The 20,234-nt window shown below is 41.4% G+C and overlaps 1 protein-coding gene and 1 non-coding gene across 5 annotated transcripts in view; both read right to left on the minus strand.

The window, feature by feature from the left end:
- Nucleotides 1–20,234, minus strand: part of Dcaf5 (DDB1 and CUL4 associated factor 5) — an 88,905-nt gene that overhangs the window by 39,910 nt on the left and 28,761 nt on the right. For all 4 annotated transcript variants that reach the window (XM_021633513.2, XM_021633512.2, XM_021633514.2 and 1 more), the window contains exon 5: nucleotides 19,661–19,790. In XM_021633513.2, the coding sequence (XP_021489188.1) occupies nucleotides 19,661–19,790 (130 nt within the window). The remainder of the gene's footprint in view (nucleotides 1–19,660; nucleotides 19,791–20,234) is intronic.
- LOC132655681 (small Cajal body-specific RNA 3) lies at nucleotides 11,376–11,514 on the minus strand. Its single transcript, XR_009593464.1, has one exon. It is a non-coding gene; the product is annotated as a small Cajal body-specific RNA 3 (non-coding RNA).

Consider the following 20,234-nt stretch of genomic DNA (forward strand, 5'->3'; position numbering starts at 1 on the left):
GGAATCACATATTCTTGTTTTATTCTTCTGTAGTTTCATTATGTTAATAACATTTTTAAAGTCATACAATATGCTTCTAAATAACTTCTTTTGATGATAAGGTCCTGATTGCCTTTCTTACCTCATGTCTCCACCTCCTGAGTGCTGGTATTACAGGTGCCACATAATGTGGCACTGAAAACTAAATCTAGGACTTCATGCACACTAGGCAAACAATACCAAATGAACTACATACCCAGCCCAGATACACGTTTTTAAAATTTTTATATTATTTTACTTTATGTGTATGTATGTTTTACCTGCAAACAAGCATATGATTATATGTACCCCTGATGCCTATAAAGGTCAAAAGAGGGTGTCAGGCCCCCTGAACTAGAGTTACAGATGGCTGTGAGCCACCAAGTGGGTGCTGGGAATCTAACCTGGGTGCTTTACAAAAGGACTAAGTACTCTTAACCACTGAGCCATTCAAGTAAAAGCTTTTAGGGGTAGGAGAGTGATGGGGAACATTAAGGGGACAATGAAAATAACCTATGGGAAGAATGGCCCAGAAAAACCAGCAGTGGAGGGGCAGCTGCCAAACAACTTGCCAGCATTAGCCACAGTCATGCCTACTTCTCCCTCCCAAAGCAATCTTCTCACCAAGGAGAGGAATGCTGTGGCGCTGCTGCTGAATCCAGAAACAAGGCTCGGATAAAGCAGCCTGCAGTCCTCTTGGGTGGAATGGATGGATGGGGAGAAAAGAAAAAAAAAATCATTTCCAGAACTCCAAGTACCAAGGAGAAGCCTAGAATCCCTCAAGTCCCCAAGTAATAAACCCTGCAAAGAAACAGATGATCTTATAATGTCCTGAACACAAGCCACACTCCCTCACTCATACCCAGAGAATGAAAGATGGGGGCTGCTGGAGCCCAAGCATTTCCTTTACAGGGTGCCCTGGCCACCACAGGCATGTGGAGTTATCTAAACACTAAGTTCAAAAACAATGGGAGGCTTTCAATCTACAGTCAGCATGGAGCTTGCAAATAAGCCAGCATCTGTGGAACTGAGGGTGGGGGAGGGGTGGAACAAGACTCAACAGAAACAAACTTGGCCAGCACCACCAGCACAGCAGCAGGACGCATCAGCTCAAGCCCCTGACAGGAAGCTGGGGCCTCTGCCAAACTCCCTTCCATCAGTTAATAGCAACTCTGTCCATTCCAGTCAGGCCTGAAGAGGAGCCTGCCCAGCACTGGCCTATGGGTCTATTCTATCCCCATCCTATCCTTGTCCTGCCGTTATAATTTGGTTGCAGTGCAGGTGTCTGTGGCTCCAGTAACTTTTCATCTCCCTGCACTTCTGGGTATGAACATTAATCTCTCACACAAAGAAGGTGAATAAGAATCTGCTGCAGTTAGGGGTGTTTCATAGAGAATAAAATGTGCTTCCATCCAGGATAGAATGATAACCTACATCTCAGCTGGCCGCTCCCAGTAGGAATAAGGAATGATCTATTTTGACAGGAGAAAAGGCTTAAAAGCATTGTCAGAATACAGTAATGTTAAAGAATCTTTAGTTTAGGTCTAAAGTCCTGGCTCAGTAGTTAAGAGCATTCCAGAGGTCCTGAGTTTGGTTCCTACCACACAGGCTAGGTGGCTCACAACCACCTATAACTTCTGCTCAAGGGGACCTAACACCCTTTTCTGCTTCCAGTGTACAAATACTTTTTCTCTCCTCCCACCCTCTCTTTCCATCTCCCTCCAGCCCCTACTCTTTCTCCTCTTGCTCTCTTCTCACACACGCTTAACATCCAGGGATCAAGCATAATGGCAAACACCTATAATCCCAAAACTCAAAAGTCACTAGCTGAAGATAATCATGGGCTACGTGCCAAGACCCTGTTAAGGGGGAATATCTACAACTTTTAAAGTTTTTATTAAAAACAGTTTTGAAACAGTCTCTCTCTACATAGTCCTGATTGTCCTGGAATTCACTATGTAGACCGGGCTGGCCTCAAACTCCTAGAGATCCACCTGCCTCTTCCTATACAGTGCTGGAATTAAAAGTGATCGAGAGTCACCTAGAACCTATGTTTTAAAGTGCAGGCTTCCATATGACCCAGCTATAGAACTTTGGGCCACATAGCCAAAGGATTCTACTGCAGAGATATGTAAATCCATGTTCATTGCTGCTCTGTACACAACTGGAAATGGAATCAGTCTAGATGTCCATCAACTGATGAATGGATAATTAAAATGTGGTACCTATACGCAATGGAATTTTACTGAGCTGTAAAGAAAACTCAAATTATGAAATTTACAGAAAATTATTATTCTGAGTGTGGTAAGCCAGCCCCCCTCCCAACACCGTATTTTCTCTATCATATACATCCTCGCTTTGCCTTTGGTTGCCCAGCAGAATTAGATGGTATGGTCCAATTCTGAAGACATTATAAGGTTTGGGTACAGGACAGAGAAATCAAGCTTAAACTCAAGTGGAAGCTTCCTTTCTACTGGCTCGTTTTTCATAGTGCTGAAAGATGCTATGCAGGCCCCAGGGAGTATCTTACCCAGCAGGGAGCCTGCATGCTACCCTACAATACCCGTCTCCCAAGCAGTATGTGCCCACTGGTGCAATAGTGGCCTGTTAGAGAGATGACCAACCACACTCTTATTGAATCTGAGGCTGAACACACAGGAGAGAATCTAACCCTGGTACTGCAAACTTGGTAAAAGGATCATGGCTGGGAAGGTCATAGGTTCTAGGAAGGACACGTTACTATTGTCTGCTAAGTGGATATGTTGTCAAATGGTCTTTGAAGTATGTATGGTTATTACATTTTCTCTCTCCTCTGTATGTATGTACGTGTACATATGTATGGGTACTTGAATGTGGGAATCAGTTTCCCTCCCACCATGCAGGTCCTGGGGATTGACCTTAGATCATTAATTAGTGTGGCAAGTGACTTTACCCATTGAACCATCTTGGCAGCCCTAAATATTTATGTTTATATCCATAGGTGAGACTGGCTCCCAGCCTCAGAGAAGCTTTTTACAGCAGGCAGCAGTTGATAAAGAAACTGATAAGTGGTAAAAATGCTGAGATAAGTCAATGTTGAATGCTTAGCCTAAATAGGGCAGCCTAAATAGCCTAAACAGCCTAAACCCTACAAGGTTCAGGGAACACTGCTGAAGAGGTGATGAAAACAATGAGAGGCAAAAGGTAGGAAGTAATGTTTTGAAGTGCTCTTTGGAGCACAGCATGGCCACTGGGCCCTGATTTCCCACAGGGAAATCAGCTGTGACCACCTACACAAGAGTGAGTTCACCGACACTCCATCTGAGCTTTACCCCAAGCTGAGGAGCCATGGGTAGTCACTGGCTACTAGGGAGAAGGAGTAATTTTCTTCAGTAGTGTAGATCAGTAAGTTACTCCCATAGACTCATAATCCCATTCATATTCACGTAAGGAACTTTGACTAAATGCATGACTTTAATCCCACCACTTAGGCAGAGATAGAATCTCTGTGAGTTTGAGGATAGTCATGGAGAGCTCCAAGACATCCACGTAAGACCATATCTTAAAAAAAAAAAAAAAAAAGAAAGAAAAGAAAAAAAAAAGCAGCAGGGGGACTTGCTGTGGTTAAGAGGACAAAGGGGTGCTGAATATATTCATACACATATGAAATTGTGTAGGAATAAAAAAAATTTAATGTAGAATAGGAGTAAGCAAGATCGACAGATTACTGGTCTCAAAGAAATTTGAACGAAACAGCATGGAAATTTTACAGCCCTTTGTTACCAGAAAATGCTTTTGAGATAAGAGTAACACTGCACCAACAATATCTGCAATATCTCTTCCCCCACTCTCCACCCTAAACACATTCCCTCTATGAGAACTGACTGATTTTATACAGGGATGCTTCTATCCTGACAGAAAACTGAGTTGTTTTTTTTTTTGTGTGTGTGTTTTCTGTTGTTGTTGTTGTTTTTCTTTTGAGCCAGGGTCTCTTTATGTAGCCCCAGCTGTCCTGGAACTCATTACGAAGATAAGCTTGGCCTTGAACTCACAGAAATTTGCCTGCCTCTGCCCCAAAAGCTGATGTTAAAGGTGTTTGCCGTCACTGCCTAGCTCAGAACAATGATGACAAAGATGCCACTGTCACTCTTGTTCTCAGAAATGGCTGCTCCTGTACACCCAAATATGAGTGGCATCTGAAGCACTGGTAAACACACTAAAATCAGTCAAGTAAAAACATTCCTAAAGGAAGAATAAAAAGTTATTTTCAAAACATTTCAACCAGTAACTTGCAACAAGAGCACAGTAGGAGCTGATGTAAGGGGCAGCAGCAAAAGTAAAAGTAAGAGTACGACAGAGTGTGAGGAGGGCCAGTCCTAGCTCCATGGCCACAGTACTGTGACTCCAGTACTTGGTTTGTTCCTTGTTGTTTAAGCTACAGGAAGACAATACTCAGACGGACCTGTTTGTTGCTCTAAAAGGATACAAATTTTTGCCCAAGACTAAGTCTTGGAAAAGAAATAGGCCAAGGACGTTATTAGGAATATCATGTCCAGCTCAATATGGTGTCTTAGTCAGTGTTTCACTGCTGTGAAGAGACACCAGGACCACAGCAACTCTTATAAAAGAAAGCATTTAATTGGGGCTGGCTTACATTTTCAGTGGTTTAGTCCAATATCATCATAGCAGCATGTAGGCTAGAGAAGTAGCTGATGATTCTACTTCCCGATCCATAGGCAGCAAGAAGAAAGAGAGCCAGTGGGCCTGGCTTGGACTTTTGAAAACTTCAGAGTCCACAGCCAGTGACACACTTTTTTCCTACAAGGCCACACCCCTAATCCTTTCAAACAGTGCCATTCCCTGGAGGCATTCAAATCTACAAGCCTATGTGGGAATTCTCATTCAAACTACCACAATGGGAAACTGAAAAAATTGCTAAGTGTAGACTCCACAGACTACATCACCATAATTCCATGACTACATAACTTATCTAATGCTGCCTGATGATGCCAACAAGATTTCTAAAACAGACTGGCACCTATTTCTCCATCATGTGGGTCAAGGCACTGCTATTCCAACTGAATCAGAGCTGGTTCATACTGCATAGGCAAAAGTGAAGTCTATCATAGGAAGAAAAACTGCACATCAGTTCCTAAAGCATTTTGTAATCTCTAGATCACAAAGAATCCTAGGAGATACTAGAAAATAGGTTTACTATCCATTGAACTGTGTTTAGTAGCCCGATAAACCCCCAAGATATTTCTTGTATATAAGCTGGAAGAAGAAGAAGAGGAGGAGGAAGGGGAGGAGGAGAAGAAGAAATGAATCTCTCCCATCTCCTTCTCACCTTTTCCCTTCTCCCTCCCTCTCCTTGTCTCACTCCTCTCTTTCCTTTGCCACTGTCAGTACTGCTCTACAAAAAGCACTCTTTCCCCTTTCTTTTCTTTTCTTCACTTTTAGTTGGGTCTTGCTATGCTTCCATGCTGGCCTCATATCCCTAGACTCAGAACCAAGCTTCTGAGCAGAAGATGTTTTTGTTTTTCCAAAACAGTCTGACCCTTATTCCCAAAAATGAAACCAGCCTGAGGGGAATAAGACCTTCTGGACAACTAGCCTGAAAAAAAAAAAAAAATCACATTAAAATCTATGATCTGTGACTGAACAAATATATTGTACCCTGAAGATGATTCATTATGAGTCTGAGTTTATATCTAGAATTTTAATATCTAGAATATTTAGAATTTTAATAGCTAGAATATCTAGATATTTAATAGCTAGAATATCAAGAAATTTAAATTTTACTGAAGGAGTTAATGAAATTTCTAACAGAGATATCTTTGCATAATCAAATGGAATATCTAGCCTATCTATGAAGAAAACATGGATGGCAGGTATTGAAATCATGTCTAATCGTTATCTTATAGAAAAGGAACATTCCCTAATGGGAAGTATTCCAGATCCTGGGTTTTTCACTTTGGAGCCCAAAGGGTTTTAATCCTTAAAAAGGAATTAAGAGGCAGTGCTATAATAGCTGTCTTCTAGGATTACTTATGATTTTCTCATAACATCAGGGACCCACTGAGTTCTTCAGGCAGCTTGGTTTATTCAAAAACCCCACCAGCTGTGGTGGCAGATACCTATAATTCTATCAGTTGGGGGTTATGGCAGGAGGATCACAATTTGAGACCACACACCCAGTTTCAAAAAACCAAAACCAACCAAACAGAAGGAGCAACCTTCAAATACCCATATAGGGCAAGGTGGTACATGCCTTTAATCCCAGCACTCAGGGGGCTAAAGCTGGGGGATTACTATGAAGTTGGGGCCAGCTTGGTGAACACAGTGAGAATTTGTCTAAAAGATATCCTTAAGCCACAAGTTCTGACCTTTGGGGGGGGGGGACCTGAAGAAACACAGTGAATAATTGTAAGCAGCAAGAAAGGGAAAAACAGGAGGAAGGAGGCTGAGATGGAAGTTGCTACTAGCAACAGAAATAGTACAGGGGTGGAGAGGAAGATCTGAAGGTAAGCAGGCAGCCCCTGAGTCAGGAGGACACAGACAGCATTAGGTGACAAGACCACAAAACTAAAGGAATGATAAGGAGGAAAGCAGCAAAGGGAGAGGGGACTGGAAGATCCCAAGTAGAAAAGGATCATAAAACTATATTCACCTTCCAAGAACTTTTAGGGGGAAAAAATGCCTGAAAATAAAAGAAGACAGAAAGGGGTCATCAGACTACTGGCCAATGAGACAGGATGATGCAAGAGGAAGTGTGCTTCAAACAGGAGCCGCTCACCGAGAATGATTTTTGAAAAAGCTAGTTGTTCTGGCTGACAGCATGATTGCCTCACCATGGTTTTCAGATATTTTTATAATGTCTTTGGTAATAAATGCATTTTACACCGCTTCCCAGTACACCCACACTTATGTAGCACTATTATATGCCAACTTTCTATTTTACTTGTTTTTGTATTTAATAAATTCTTTATGACCATCCCAACTGATTTCATGCTGCACTAGATTATTGAAAGAACTTGCTACTAAACCTCCTTGCTTCCATTCTTTCATTTTAATTAAAAAAAATTTTATTATACTTAAGTATATGAGTGTTTTGCCTGCTTATATGCTGTGCATACACGTGCAGTATCAGAGGTGGCCAGACGTGGAAGGAAGATCCCTGAGAGTGAGTTACAAATGGTTGGCTGTAAAGTCACCCTGTGGGTGCTGGGAATAGAACTCAGGATCCCTGGAAGGGCAGCCGTACTCCTAACCGCCGAGTCATCTCTCCAGAGCCTTGCCTCCATTCCTGACCCACTTCTGCTCTGCCTGACAGACCCTGACCTGCATCTCCTCACAGTATTCTTCTGTGGAGAACTCTCCAGACGTCCCTGTTTCACAGTGAAAACCATCAAGGATGAGAGACAAGGTCCTTCTGTCTCCAGTTTCTCAAGACTCCATCCTCCTTTCCTCACACTCTTACCTTACTCCACTTCATCAAGATGTACTCCCTTTGTGCCCCTAGACCACACTAGAAATGATTCTGCTGTAGGACATTTGCACTTGCAAGATCCTGACACCTGGAATGTTCTCTAAGTGTGAGCAAGAGTCATTTTTACTTTCCTCTTATTCAGATGCTTCCTTCTATGGACGGGTCTTTCCCCAACACTCTCTGTAGAAAGACAACTAAACAGAAGTAGCAACACTTGCCCATTTCATTTTCTTCTATTACACCAATTACTATCTCACATACATAGGTTTTACAGGCTTGTCTTTTTCCGCTAGACTGTTAGGTATTTATATCTTTTTCTTGGAAATTTTAAGCTTTTAAAGCAATGCCAGGTACATAGCTGGCATTTAATAAACAGCTCTTGAATGTATTATCTAAATGATCAAGAGTGGCAGTCTATAAAACTCTTGACTTAGATTATTTTTTTTTTAAATCCTTAACTAGGTGAGGTGTCATATCTTTAAGTCCAGCACTCAGAAAGCAGAGGCAAGCATATCTTTACTAGTTTAAAGCCATCTAGGACTACACAGTGAGTTCCAGGGCAGCCAAGACTACACAGTGAGACCCTAACTCAAACAACAACAACAAAACACTAAGAGATTTTGGCTCTTAAAGGTTCATACAGCTCCTGACATTTGTCTGCCCAGCAAGTTCAAACCTAGCTACCTTTAAAGGAAAGAGAGAAGCTTTGGGAAGCACTACAGTGAAGGTCTATGATCCCAACACTGAAAAAATAAAGCAGAAAGACCACAAGTTCAAGGCCAGTCTAAGCTACATAAAATTCAAGGCCACCAAATACGTAATGAGATCTTATCTCAAACAAAAGGACTTCCCCACACACACCCACACACAAAAGTGGAGAGATGCTCAGTGGTGAGGCGTAATTGTAGCTCTTGCTCAGGACTTGGGTTCAGTCCCCAATACCCACAAGGTGGCTCACAAACACCAATAACAATCACAAATAAATAACTCTAGTTCCAATGTCCTCTTCTGGCTTCCACCAGCACCAGGCATGCAAGTGGTGCCTGCAGCCAGAATATTCACATACATGAAATAAATCTTTAAAAAAAGAGAGAGGTTAAGGGAGTAAAGTGCTGCTGAGGAACTGAGCTGGATCCCTGGAACCCATATACTCATAGGAAGAGAAACCGACTCCATAATGTCTTCTGACCTAAAGCCCAAAGACCATAGGTATTCGTAAACTTGGCAGCATATTCAACATGGACCTCTCTAGCTAACCACAGAGGTCATTCACTGCTAGAGAAAAGCCAAGTTGCTAAAATTGCTTATAGAGTATTTACTTAAAACCAGCAGTTCATAGGTCTCACTTTAGACCAGTGGCTCTCAACCTTCAGGTCACAACCCCTTTGGCAAATCTCTATCTCCAAACTATTTACATTTCAATTCATAACAGTAGTAAAATTACAGTTATGAAGTAGTAACGAAAATAATCTTATGGTTGAGTATCACGACAACATAAGGAACTGTATTAAATGGTCACTGCTCTAGACCAATAATTCAATCTCTGGACACAAATTTCAGTAGAGCGATTTAAGCAGCAACCAGGTGATCCTGATGTCTGATGATCATGAGGTGGGGAGGGCATGTGAGTCTGGAGTCCACCCATGAGCAAAACTGATTTCACAGCGCCATCTTGTGCCTTAAAGCTAGAAATCAACTTTACTAGGATACCTGGCCTCCTCCCTTACATTCAAAACCCAACAAGAATGTGTGGACCTTCTCCTAAGGAGTTACTCCTTAGACACAGGATTTCGGTCCTTGTTATTACACTTTGGAAGTACACAGTTCGAGGCTGGAGAGGCTGAATATTAGACTACATAGTCTTAATCCCACCCTTGTCCTAAAAAGAACACTGAAAACAAAGTATTTAGGTCTGAGTATAGCACTATGTATTTATTCAACATTTACTAAGTTTCCATAATGTCCCAAGTTCTATGCTATGCACTACAGGTTAAAGCTGAATAAAATATTTTAAAGGTCCTGTCCTTAAAATTTTGGAGAAAAATCAAGAACTATAGAGCAGGTTAACATCTCTTTCTGGGAAATAGTCCTTGCACCCTGGAAAGGACAGCAAAGATATAAACTGGTTTCACTGACAATAACACACAGTCACTTAGTAACCAATAAGAGCAAAAGTGGCGAGTGACTCACCCAACATGAATGCTGCAGGCCTCAAGTTCTCTCCAGAGACTTTGACTAGAGAAAGAAATCCCCTCAGAGTAAGGGGAAATTGGACCCACTACATACATACCTTGTGGCAACACCACACTAGGTGCTAAGAACACAAAGAACAAGCTTTTGAAGGTCCTGACAGGAAGGTCTAGTGAGGGAGTTTTCTCTGAGGGGTTATAACTTGATCTTGGTAACTAGGAATGAACTGGATAGAGAATAATCAAGAAAGGAGAACAGTGTGTGACAGAAAATTGTAATTCTAGCACTTGGGAGGCTGAGGCTTGAGGACCATGAGTTCCAAGACATTCTGGGCTACAAAACAAGACCCTGTAACAAAAATCAGAAAGAAGGGGATGGAGGGATGGGTCAGCAGTTGAGAGCACTGGCTGCTTCTACAGAGGACTTGAGTTTGATTTCCAGCATTCACATGATGGCTCACAACCACCTGTACCTCCAGTTCCAAAGGTCCCAATGACCTCTTCTGGCCTTTACAGGCACGAGGCACACATATGCTGCACATGCAAACACAATACCCATAAAACTATAAAACAAAATTTTTAATAAATCAAAAAGAAAAAAAGGACATATTATCCTATGTTTGCTTGTATGTTGGAGAGGAATATCTACGGAGGAGAAAGACTGCACAGAGAAGGGCAGACTGCTTAAGCAGCTTCATTTTTTATCTAGTGAAATAGATTATTCATTCAAAAACTATTTACATTTTTATAGCATCCTATACAATATAGGCTCTGGGGATATGAACACAAACAAAGATACCCAAGCAAGGTAAAAGACAACAGCAAAAAAGTGAGGTTTAAGGATCTGCTCTAAAAACAACAGGCCAAGTGAAGAGCCAGTGTGGACAGCACCTACAGGAAGAAGGTAATGGCTATGAAATGGAAAGAAGCTTCTGGAACTCAAGAGGCATAATCAAAGGATGGGTAAAGACAGGAAACTTATGCAAGACTCAAGGATTTTACCCAGAAAAACTGTTAAAGTGAGGACAGCATTAATAAAAGCAAAGGAGAATGGAACATAGTGCTGGAGAGAAAGCAGGCTTTTAACAAGTGTTCTAGTGGGTGGAATACTTATGTAATGGCTGAATGGTAAAGATGAGTGGGAGAAGAGGATAGCTAAGCCAGGTATGGTGGCTCACACTTGTAACCCGAGCACTTGGAAGGCTGATGCAGGAGGAGGGCTGCCAGAAATTAAGGCTATCTTGGGCTCCACAGTGATACCTGTTCTCAAAATACAAAGAAAATAGAAGGGAAGAAAGAGGGAATAAAGAAGAGAGGGAAGGGGAGAGGAAACGGGAGAGAGAAGGAAACGGACAGAGGAGCTAACTAGCTGGCCTCTGACTAAAGCTAATTGATCTGACAACTAAACTCCAATGAGGCCTGGTTTTCTGCTGTCATTTTCTACTGTACCATCTAAAATCTGTTCTCTCTTTGTCCCTTCAAGTCAGCTCTCTATAGAGTTAATGAGCGCTGTTACAAGCACTGGAATCATGGGAATAAGGTAAATACTCATTGAAAGCAACAGAAGCCTTGGATTATTTTTCCCCTAGAGTAGTAACTTCATAGGGTTTCCTTTTTGTTCATTTTGTAATATAGTACAGTATAGCAGAGGTACTGAACAAAATAATAAAAAGAACAATATTTAGAGTATCAGTCTAAAAGTTGTGTGGAGGTGAACGATCAGACTTAGCCAGCTATCCTAAGTCAGACAGAGACCTCCATGTTCATGTAGGACTGCTGCATTCTGCAGACAAAAGGCATTTTCTCCTTGTCTACATGGTTGGTTTTGCAGCTTCCAGTTTGGATTCCTTTTTGTCAAACTTATTTTAAGATACAACATAAGCTAGGCATGTATCTCACCTGTAGAGTATTTGTGTAGTGTGAAGTCCTGGGGTTTGAGCCTCAGTGCTACACAAAACAATTAACATGATATAGTGCTATGCACTAATTCTACATGTATATAGTTAAATATGTAATTTCATAAGTATATTCCAATGGACCTCTCCCAAATCAAGATATGACGGCAAGTTCAGTCAATACCCTACCCTAGGGTAACCATTATTCTAAAACACCTACAATCTGCCTGTCCTTAAACACCACACAAATGGAATCACAGACGGCAGCCTTTGTAGATGAGCTGTCTTCCTTCACTCAAAATTGTAACCATGAGGCTCATCTACACCAGTGTGTACAGCAACAGTCTGTTCTTTTCATGTTTGTCCAGTGTTATTATATGGCTACTGTACACTTTGTTTATCCACTTTCCTTTAGTGGACACTTGGGCTTGTTTCAGCTTCTGGGGTACTCCTATATTTATCTATGTATTGTAGTGAAAAGACATAACCATATCTCTTAGGTAGATTTAAGAGTGAGGTTGCTGGATCACATGTTCAGCTTCAGTACACACTGACAGTTTGCCCTGACAGCTGTACCTATTTAGATTTGCCTAAAATATGAGTTTCATTAGTGTTACAGCTTTGTCAACACTACCAGTCTTTTCCACTGTAACCATTCCGAGAATTTTCAGTTACATCCTGAATAACCAAGTCGAAAAGCTTTAATCTTTAACTTTTCTTCCTTCCTTTTCAAACAGTCTCATTAACTCAGGCTGGCCTTGAACTTGCCACTCAAGTGAAGATGACCTTTAACTCCTGGTCTATTTTGCTTCTACCTCTCAAGTCCTGGGACTGAAGCTGTGAGCCAGAAACTTTGAACTTTCAAAAGCTTATTGTCTGTTTGGCTATCTTATTTGATATAGCTTTTCTGCTGTTTTTAAAGACTGGAACTTAAAGGCTGGAGGGCTGGCTCAGTGGTTAAGCATTGGTTGCCCTTCCAGAGGACCTGGGTTCAATTCCCAGCACTTACATTTGGCTTATAAATGTCTATAATGCCGGTGCCTGGGAGTCCTATACCTTCTTCTGACCTCTTTGGGCATCAGACACACAAATAGCTTACAGACATTCATGTAAGCAAAATACCCACATACATTCAAAAATTAAAAAAATAAAATTATTTACAAATAGAATTCTATCTTTTTTATAGATTCATACTTCTTTATATACTCTTGATATGAATTCTTATTCAATATATATATTACAAATATAATACCTGTCCTCGGCTTATCTTTTCACAGATATAATGCTATCTTTGATGAACAGAAGTCCTTATTTTTAATGAAATCCAATTTAGTAATGATTTTTTTATTTTTTGGTTTTTGAGACAGGATTTCTCTGTGTAGCCCTGACTGTCGTGGAATCTACTCAGTAGACCTGGCTGGTCTTGAACTCAGAGATACACCTCCCAAGTGCTGGGATTAAAGGTGTGTTACCACTACCACCAGGCCTCAGTAATGCTTTTCTTTTATAGTGCTTTTACAGGACTTTTGAAAAAAAAAAAGTAATGTGTGAGTTCAAGTGCCTGAGGGGACCAGAGGTCCCCTTATTTAAGAAATCTGTCTTGGGCTTAGAGAGATGGTTTAATGGTTAAGAGCACATACTGTTCTTGCAGGAGACCTGAGTTTGAGTTCCAGCACCCACATCTGGCAGCTCAAAACTGCCTGTAACTCCGGCTTCAGGAACTCTGACATCCCTCTGTCCTCATATGTAGACAGATACATGTAACCATAAATAATAATAAAAACAGTAAAAAAGAAAAGAAATCTGTCTACTTCGTTGGGCATAGTGGCATGCCTTTAATTCCAGCATTTGGGAAGTGGAAGCAGAGGCAGGCAGATCTCTGGTCAATATTGTTTTCCAGGCCAGCCAGAGCAATACAGTAAGACCCTGTCTCAAATTCTTTGTCCACTTTGATAGCCTTGTAATCTGAAAAATATGGTCAAGGTCAAGAAAGCCTCATTCTTTCAAGTTGAAGCAAATATCAGACACAAGGTTCTAATATTTTATAATATTGTGGGAGCCTTCAAATGCAATGTGGCAGAAATTGCTTGGCTTGTCCAAAATTAAGGAGTTAACATTTATTTTGGTCTCTATTGAAGTAGGATTGGCACAGGTCTCAAAGAGCAGACACTTTAACCTAGCGGTCCTAAGAACCAGACCAGGTCCTCTGAGCAATTTCCTCTGAGAGTTGTGCCCTGGTTTGCTTCTCTGTTGCTGTGATAAAAACAAAGCAACCTGGGGAGGGGCGGGTTTATCTGGCTTACAGGTTGCAGCCCACCAGCATCGGAATCTAGGGAGGAGTCTAGAAGCAGGAGCTGAAGCAGAACCACAGAGGGCGGCTGCTTACTGGATTGCTCCCAGGATACCTTTCTTATACCTCCTGCCAAGAACACCTACACAGGATGGCACCACCCCAGTGGCTAGGTCTTCCCGCATCTATCATCAGTCAAGAAAATGTCCCACAGACATGCCAATCTGATGGAGGCAATGTCTTAGCTGAGATTCCTTCTTCCCAGATAAGTCTATGCTTGTGTCAAGTAGACAAAAAATAGCCACACAAGTAGGAATTTGTACTTGCTCACTGCCCATTTTCTTACATGTCATTTATACAATACCTAAAATATTATCTAATAAGGTAAATCTATATAGGAATTCCTAACTTGCCTAGTTTTATTATTATTAAGAGAAATTGTCAAAGCTAAGAGACTGCTACTGACATAGAACAGTTCCTGACAGAAAGTAATAAGATTGAAAGGAAAGGAGATGGCGGAAGAGACAGCCAAAACAGGAAATGAAGGACTAAGATAGCCAGCGACAGTGGGAAGCTTTGCTTTCTCTCAATTGTCTAGAACTACAGGACTTCAGTTCTAAAAATTATTCCAAGGCTATTGCAACAGTCCAAGCATGACAGAGTGGGATGTTGGCATTGACAAAGGAGGATAGTTGTGAAAACACATCAGAAATTATCCAAATGGAATCAATGACATATTGTCTCTGTGTGTGAAATATACTTGTAGATGTGAAGCTCTCTCTTTTAATCAATTATATGCACGTTTCCCTCCCTATGGCCCAGGCATCAACACCCAAACTCCTAAAGCTAAATTTACTGTAAGTCTATAGGGCCAGGCAAGTCATCTGAGGACTCAAAACTAATATTAAGCTTTCAAGAAATGGTGGGACCCTGAATATATCAAGAAGTAAAGGAGAACCTGTAAGTTTTGCCTGTTACTATGAAAAAAAGGTCCAATGATATATAAAAATCTTTTAACTTTTCAAAGTGGTGCACATACATATATGCAGGTAAAACATTCACACACATAAAATAATTTTCAAAAGAAAAGTATTTTTTAAAAGACAGAACTTAGAACCTAGTCACATGTGGTGGCACAGGCCTGTGATGAGGCATAATTGTCATTATCCCTGGTAATGAAACGTGACATAGCTCAGCTCAGCTCAGGGTCTAACGTCTGCTGCCTTGATCTACTCTGCTGGTGTCTTTACGCTTCACACCTGCGCTGGAAAGGAAAAACTCAAGCTCTTCAGCTTCTTCCTGCATAGTTCCCTCAGGAACTCAGACCAGATGCTAATCCAAGTCCTTTGTACCCCTAAGCTTTTATTCTGCTAACCAGGCTCTCATAGGTTTATTTCATGGCAGCAGTGGAACAGAATGACGGTGTTCATACGCCTTCTTAGCTTCAAGCTAAAGTGGAGCAGTCTGGTGTAGGAGAAGGCAAAAGAAAATGCTGACCAACTCTATACCCATAAATTGGGCTAGAAAGAGAGGTACTCAGTGGAAGGGCCTCTTCATGGCTCTTAAGAAAATTATATTTCTATGAGTCCAATAGCTCTTCAGAGTAGGCCTTGAATTCACCCACACCCACACTATTATAAATTGGAGATAACTTATAAACTTAGTACAGAATCACAGCAGACTACACCTAGAATCCTCAGGATCTCAAGCAACTTATCTTTCTGGGTTGAGGTCTCCACGAAACCTGATAAAAAGCTTTTCTTTTTTTTCCTTTATTTAAAACAACAACAACAAAAAACTAAAGCCAGGGTCTCACTATGTAGCCTTAGCTGTTCTGGAGCTCCTTATGTAGACCAGGCTGGCCTCCAACTCATAGAGATCCACCTGCGTCTGCCTCCCAAGTGCTGAGATCAAAGGTGTGTACTACCATTCCCAGTGCAATAATATCATTTAGCTCTAGTTTGTTTGGTTTTTGGAGACAAGGTTTCTCTGTGTAGCCCTGGCTCTCCTGGAACTTACTCTACAGACAAGGCTGGCCTTGAACTCAAGAGATCCGTCTTCCTTGTCTCCTGTAGGCATGACTATAGGCATGCACTACAGCACCAAGTGAAATCTTTTTGTCCTTGAGGAAAAAAAAAATATTGCATGTGATCTCTCAGATTAGTTATAATTTTATTTGCAATTATAAGGGATTTATAAGACTCCTAATATCTCTTTCTGTGAGTATCTCTGAAATGGATCTATCCTGTTCAAGCCTTAAAAGACTGACAGCCCTCTCTCCCTTCTCTACACCAACTTGTATTGAGGGGATTCAGACAGAGAAGAGCTGTAAGTGAGCCCCTTAACTCCAGCACATGTGAAGTTAAGAAGGCTCTGAGAGTACTCCATGTCCCTTTCATCCCAGCACCAACAGAGCCCTCTAAGAGCTGAAATAACAAGGCAGAGATCTCATTCTCATGGTTCCAAAAACAGACTCAGTCTAGACTGCCACCGACCTTATTAGATGCTTTTCTTTTTAATGTGCTTAAAAACCTATAGGTTCCCAAAGAGAACACAAAATTCCAGCCATAACTTTAGAAAAAATTAAAACAATACGTATTATCTACCCTAGAAGACTAGTATCAGTTTGTTGATACAGGTCTGAATATAGCTGGGAGAATTTTAAATCACTGTTGCCTTTTGTGGTGAGGGTTCAATTTGACTTTCTTATAAAAAAATTAAAAAAACACCTTCCTAAGGCATGATGACACACATTTGTAATCACTTGGGAGGTAGAGACAGTAAGATCAAAGTTCAATATCTAGGGAGGCAAGATGGTTAGTGGATAAAAACTCTTGCAATCCAAGCTTGAAGACCCAAGATCAATCCCCAGAACCCTCAGCAAAAAGATAAAACTGACTCTCCAAAGTTGTCCTTGGACCTCCATACACATGCCACGGTGTAAGTATACTCCCCACAATAAAGGCAAGAGTAGTGGCAGTATGAAAAATAGTAAAAATAATAACAGTAGTATATTTTTTAAATTTCAGGGCCAGCCTAGGTTACACAGTACATTCCTGATAGAAGAAAACAAAGGGGAAGGAAAGGAAGAAAGGAGGGAGGAAGAGAAGGAACTGAGAGTGACAGTTCATGTTGATGATCCTAGGCTTCAAAAGAGGTAGAGGATCGGAGCTCAAGCTCAGTCTGGGTTGCAAGGGCTACAGGAAATGCAGTCTCAAAAAAAAAAAAATTAAAAATAAAAAGGAAGGAAAGAAAAGAGAGAGGGAAACTTAAATACCATATCCTACCTCCAGGGACTCAGGTGATACAGGCGTTTGCCACCAAGCCTGCAACCTGACCCGAGTTTAATCCTCTAAACCCGCAAGAAGGAGAAAACCAACTTCTGCACACTGTTCTCTAACCCCACATGCTTACCATGGTACCCATCCTCTCACCTTCATACACATATACATAAAAATACACAAAAATAATTTTAAAGTGAAACACACCCTTTATGTACCAACTCCTCACAGGCATTTTGCAAAAGTAGGTCAAAACAGGTCAAACCAAGTTCAACACAGCATTGTTTATAAGAACCAAGTTTTAGCTTTGAGGTACATACTACTAATGGAATATATAGCTCTTGAAGAATGTGCCAGATCTGTAAGTACTCACGTGAAAAATCTCTAATATAGACAATGAACTGAAAAAAGAAATTGAGCTAGCTGAGTGTGGGTGCTTCCTTAAACTTTCTGTGAGTTTAAGGTCAGCCTGATCTACATAGTTCCAGGATATCCACAGCTACAAACTGAGACTCTCCCTTAAGAACAAACAAACAAATAAAAAGAAGAAAAAGGTGGGGGCCAGGAGATGAAAGAGGTTTAAGGCACTTGCTGACAGACAAGCCTGATGATCTCCAGTTTAACCCCTGAGGCCCATATGGTAGAGGAAGCTCTCTCTCCCACACATTGTCCTCCAACCTCCACACTTGTACTGTGGAACATGAATGAGTGTGCATGCACCCACACACATACATACAACAAATAAATGGGGGGAAGTTGAACATGTGTATTATTACGTGTCTCCTTCATCCATCCATACTTGCTTGTATTAGTATTAAATTATATTCTAAAAAGACACATAAACTGTTCACTGCATTCACTGTATTTAATGTGACTTTAGAGAGTGACTACAGACTAAGAAGAAACAAAAACTAATGTACATTCAAATGGATTTTTCCTCTTTTCTCTACACTTTCCTACATAGAAGCTCTAAATTCAACATATGTCATTGTATAAGTAAAATGGTAATCATCAGTCAGGGGCCTGGGGCCCTCCTACAGGCCCTGTTCTCCCACCCCCGCCTCTTCCTCTGCACATCACCCTTACACAAGAGCCCGACCTAGAATTGCTCCCAAATATCCTTTTACCTTCTTCCTACTACCTAGCAAACATGACAATGTCTTAGGAATTCTAAAAGAAACCACATTCAGTGAGGAGCCAAGAGGAAAGGGAAATGGCTCAACCAGTACACAGCAGGGAACTGGCTGGGGAATCAGGGGGAGGATGAGAATGAAGACACTAGCATACTCCTCTCAGATACTGCTGTGACATCATAAACCACTCAAGCTTTCAGCTGGAGACCACCTCAGTGCTCCACTCCAGTTGCCAGCTATCCATTGCAATTCTAAGTAGAGCAGACAAGCAAGCTGGGAGACGGCTGGTCCAAATAGTTGACCTCAAGTCTGTCTTTTAGAAAGAATCATAGTTCTGAACCAGCAGAGAGCACTAAGCTGAACCTAAGAGACTGTCTTCTTTGCAGACAGTGCCCTCCTTAGGCGCACAGTGCAAAGGACATGAGGGGGCCTGCCACTATATGCACTAGAAAATCAGCAGGGGTGAGGGAATGTGCAATAGAGTGCAGAAGCAATCTCCTCAACCCTGTGGAGCCTCAGGGAGCCCTGCTCAACTCCTCTGCTGCAGTACTTCCAACTCCCTGAACTCCAACTGCCCTGTGAAGAGAAGCAGCCAGTACTGAAAATCAAGGAAGGTAATCCTCTGTGTTTAACCGCTGTTTCATCAAAGGCCCGTTAAATAAATGAGAACCCTGCTTACTTTGCACGCCACCCTGCAATACTGTTTCACAGAGTTTTATCTCCACACAAGATTTCCAAAGAAGTTAACTGCCTTTTATAAACAAGGCAAGCTTTATGACTAAGTGCCAAAAGAGGCCCTGCCCCCATCACAGGATTTTGGGGACAAAAAAGAACCTCTTTTAATAACTTTAATGACTCCTGAAGTCCCTTAATTAGTGCTTCAGAACTGTGCCAGTGTACTTAAACAAATTAGCTCCCTAGTATCACATAATACTAGCTGTTAACTTGTACGCACTAATCCTTTTGTGGATTTTGTCAAAAACTATATATACATTAATAGATAGCACATTTAATTTTGGGAGTTAGGTAGGAGGGACATCCTGTGGCCTGAAGAAACCCTAGCTTGGAACACTCCACCCCTACCTCCCACCCAAGCTCCTGGACAAGTAGGGAGGGGACAAGGGAGGTTTTTAACTCTTTATACTTGCCCAGGAATGACCCTGTCTAGAGTCCCAGACTAAAACGTCTGACTTCACAAGAAGCAGAGTGGGTCTCTCATCCATCTGATACTTAGGAGTAGGCTCTCCTGGCTTTAAATAAGCAGACCATTTTAAGAGATGCCCAACTGAGCTCAGTTGCTATACAGGTTCTTGAAACATTTGCAGATTCTATTCCCTGAGAAATGAAAAATGCATGTCTGAAGTGCTTCTGAGTCAGGGGACTTACCTTTGAGGCTTTCTAATGTCCCACAGTCCCACTCCTTCCTTTGAATTGGCTGTGGCCAATAACCGGGGCTCCACAGGGTTAAACATGACACTGTGAAAGGCTGATGGGTAGTTTGCCAGGCAGAAGGGCTCTGTGAAAATAGAAATTACAATCATGTCACCTGAGACACCACTCTATCACTGCTGTGGAGAGCATAACCCATGAGGCACCTATCTTCATGTCTCCCTAAGCCCCACAAGAGCAATCCCCATTTAGCTTCAAAGGGGAAAGTCAGCTGTTTACAGAAGTAAAAACGAATTCCACTGAGAAAAATTTCACAACCAACTCATGGTAAAGTTATTATTCCTTTAATATTCATAAAATTGCAAGTATTATACACAAATTAATTTAATGAAAACAAAGTGAAACAGTAAAAAATTAAGATAAGCCAGGCACAGTTGTATATACCTATAAACCTAGTACTCAGGAAGGCAGAGGCAGGCAGATCTCTGTAAGTTTGAGGCCTGCCTGGTCTACAAAGCGAGTCCAGAACAGCCAAAGCTACACAGAGAAACCCTGTCTCAAAAAAAGAAAA

Source organism: Meriones unguiculatus, chromosome 7 (genome assembly GCF_030254825.1).
Source record: "Meriones unguiculatus strain TT.TT164.6M chromosome 7, Bangor_MerUng_6.1, whole genome shotgun sequence".
Lineage (NCBI taxonomy): Eukaryota > Metazoa > Chordata > Mammalia > Rodentia > Muridae > Meriones > Meriones unguiculatus.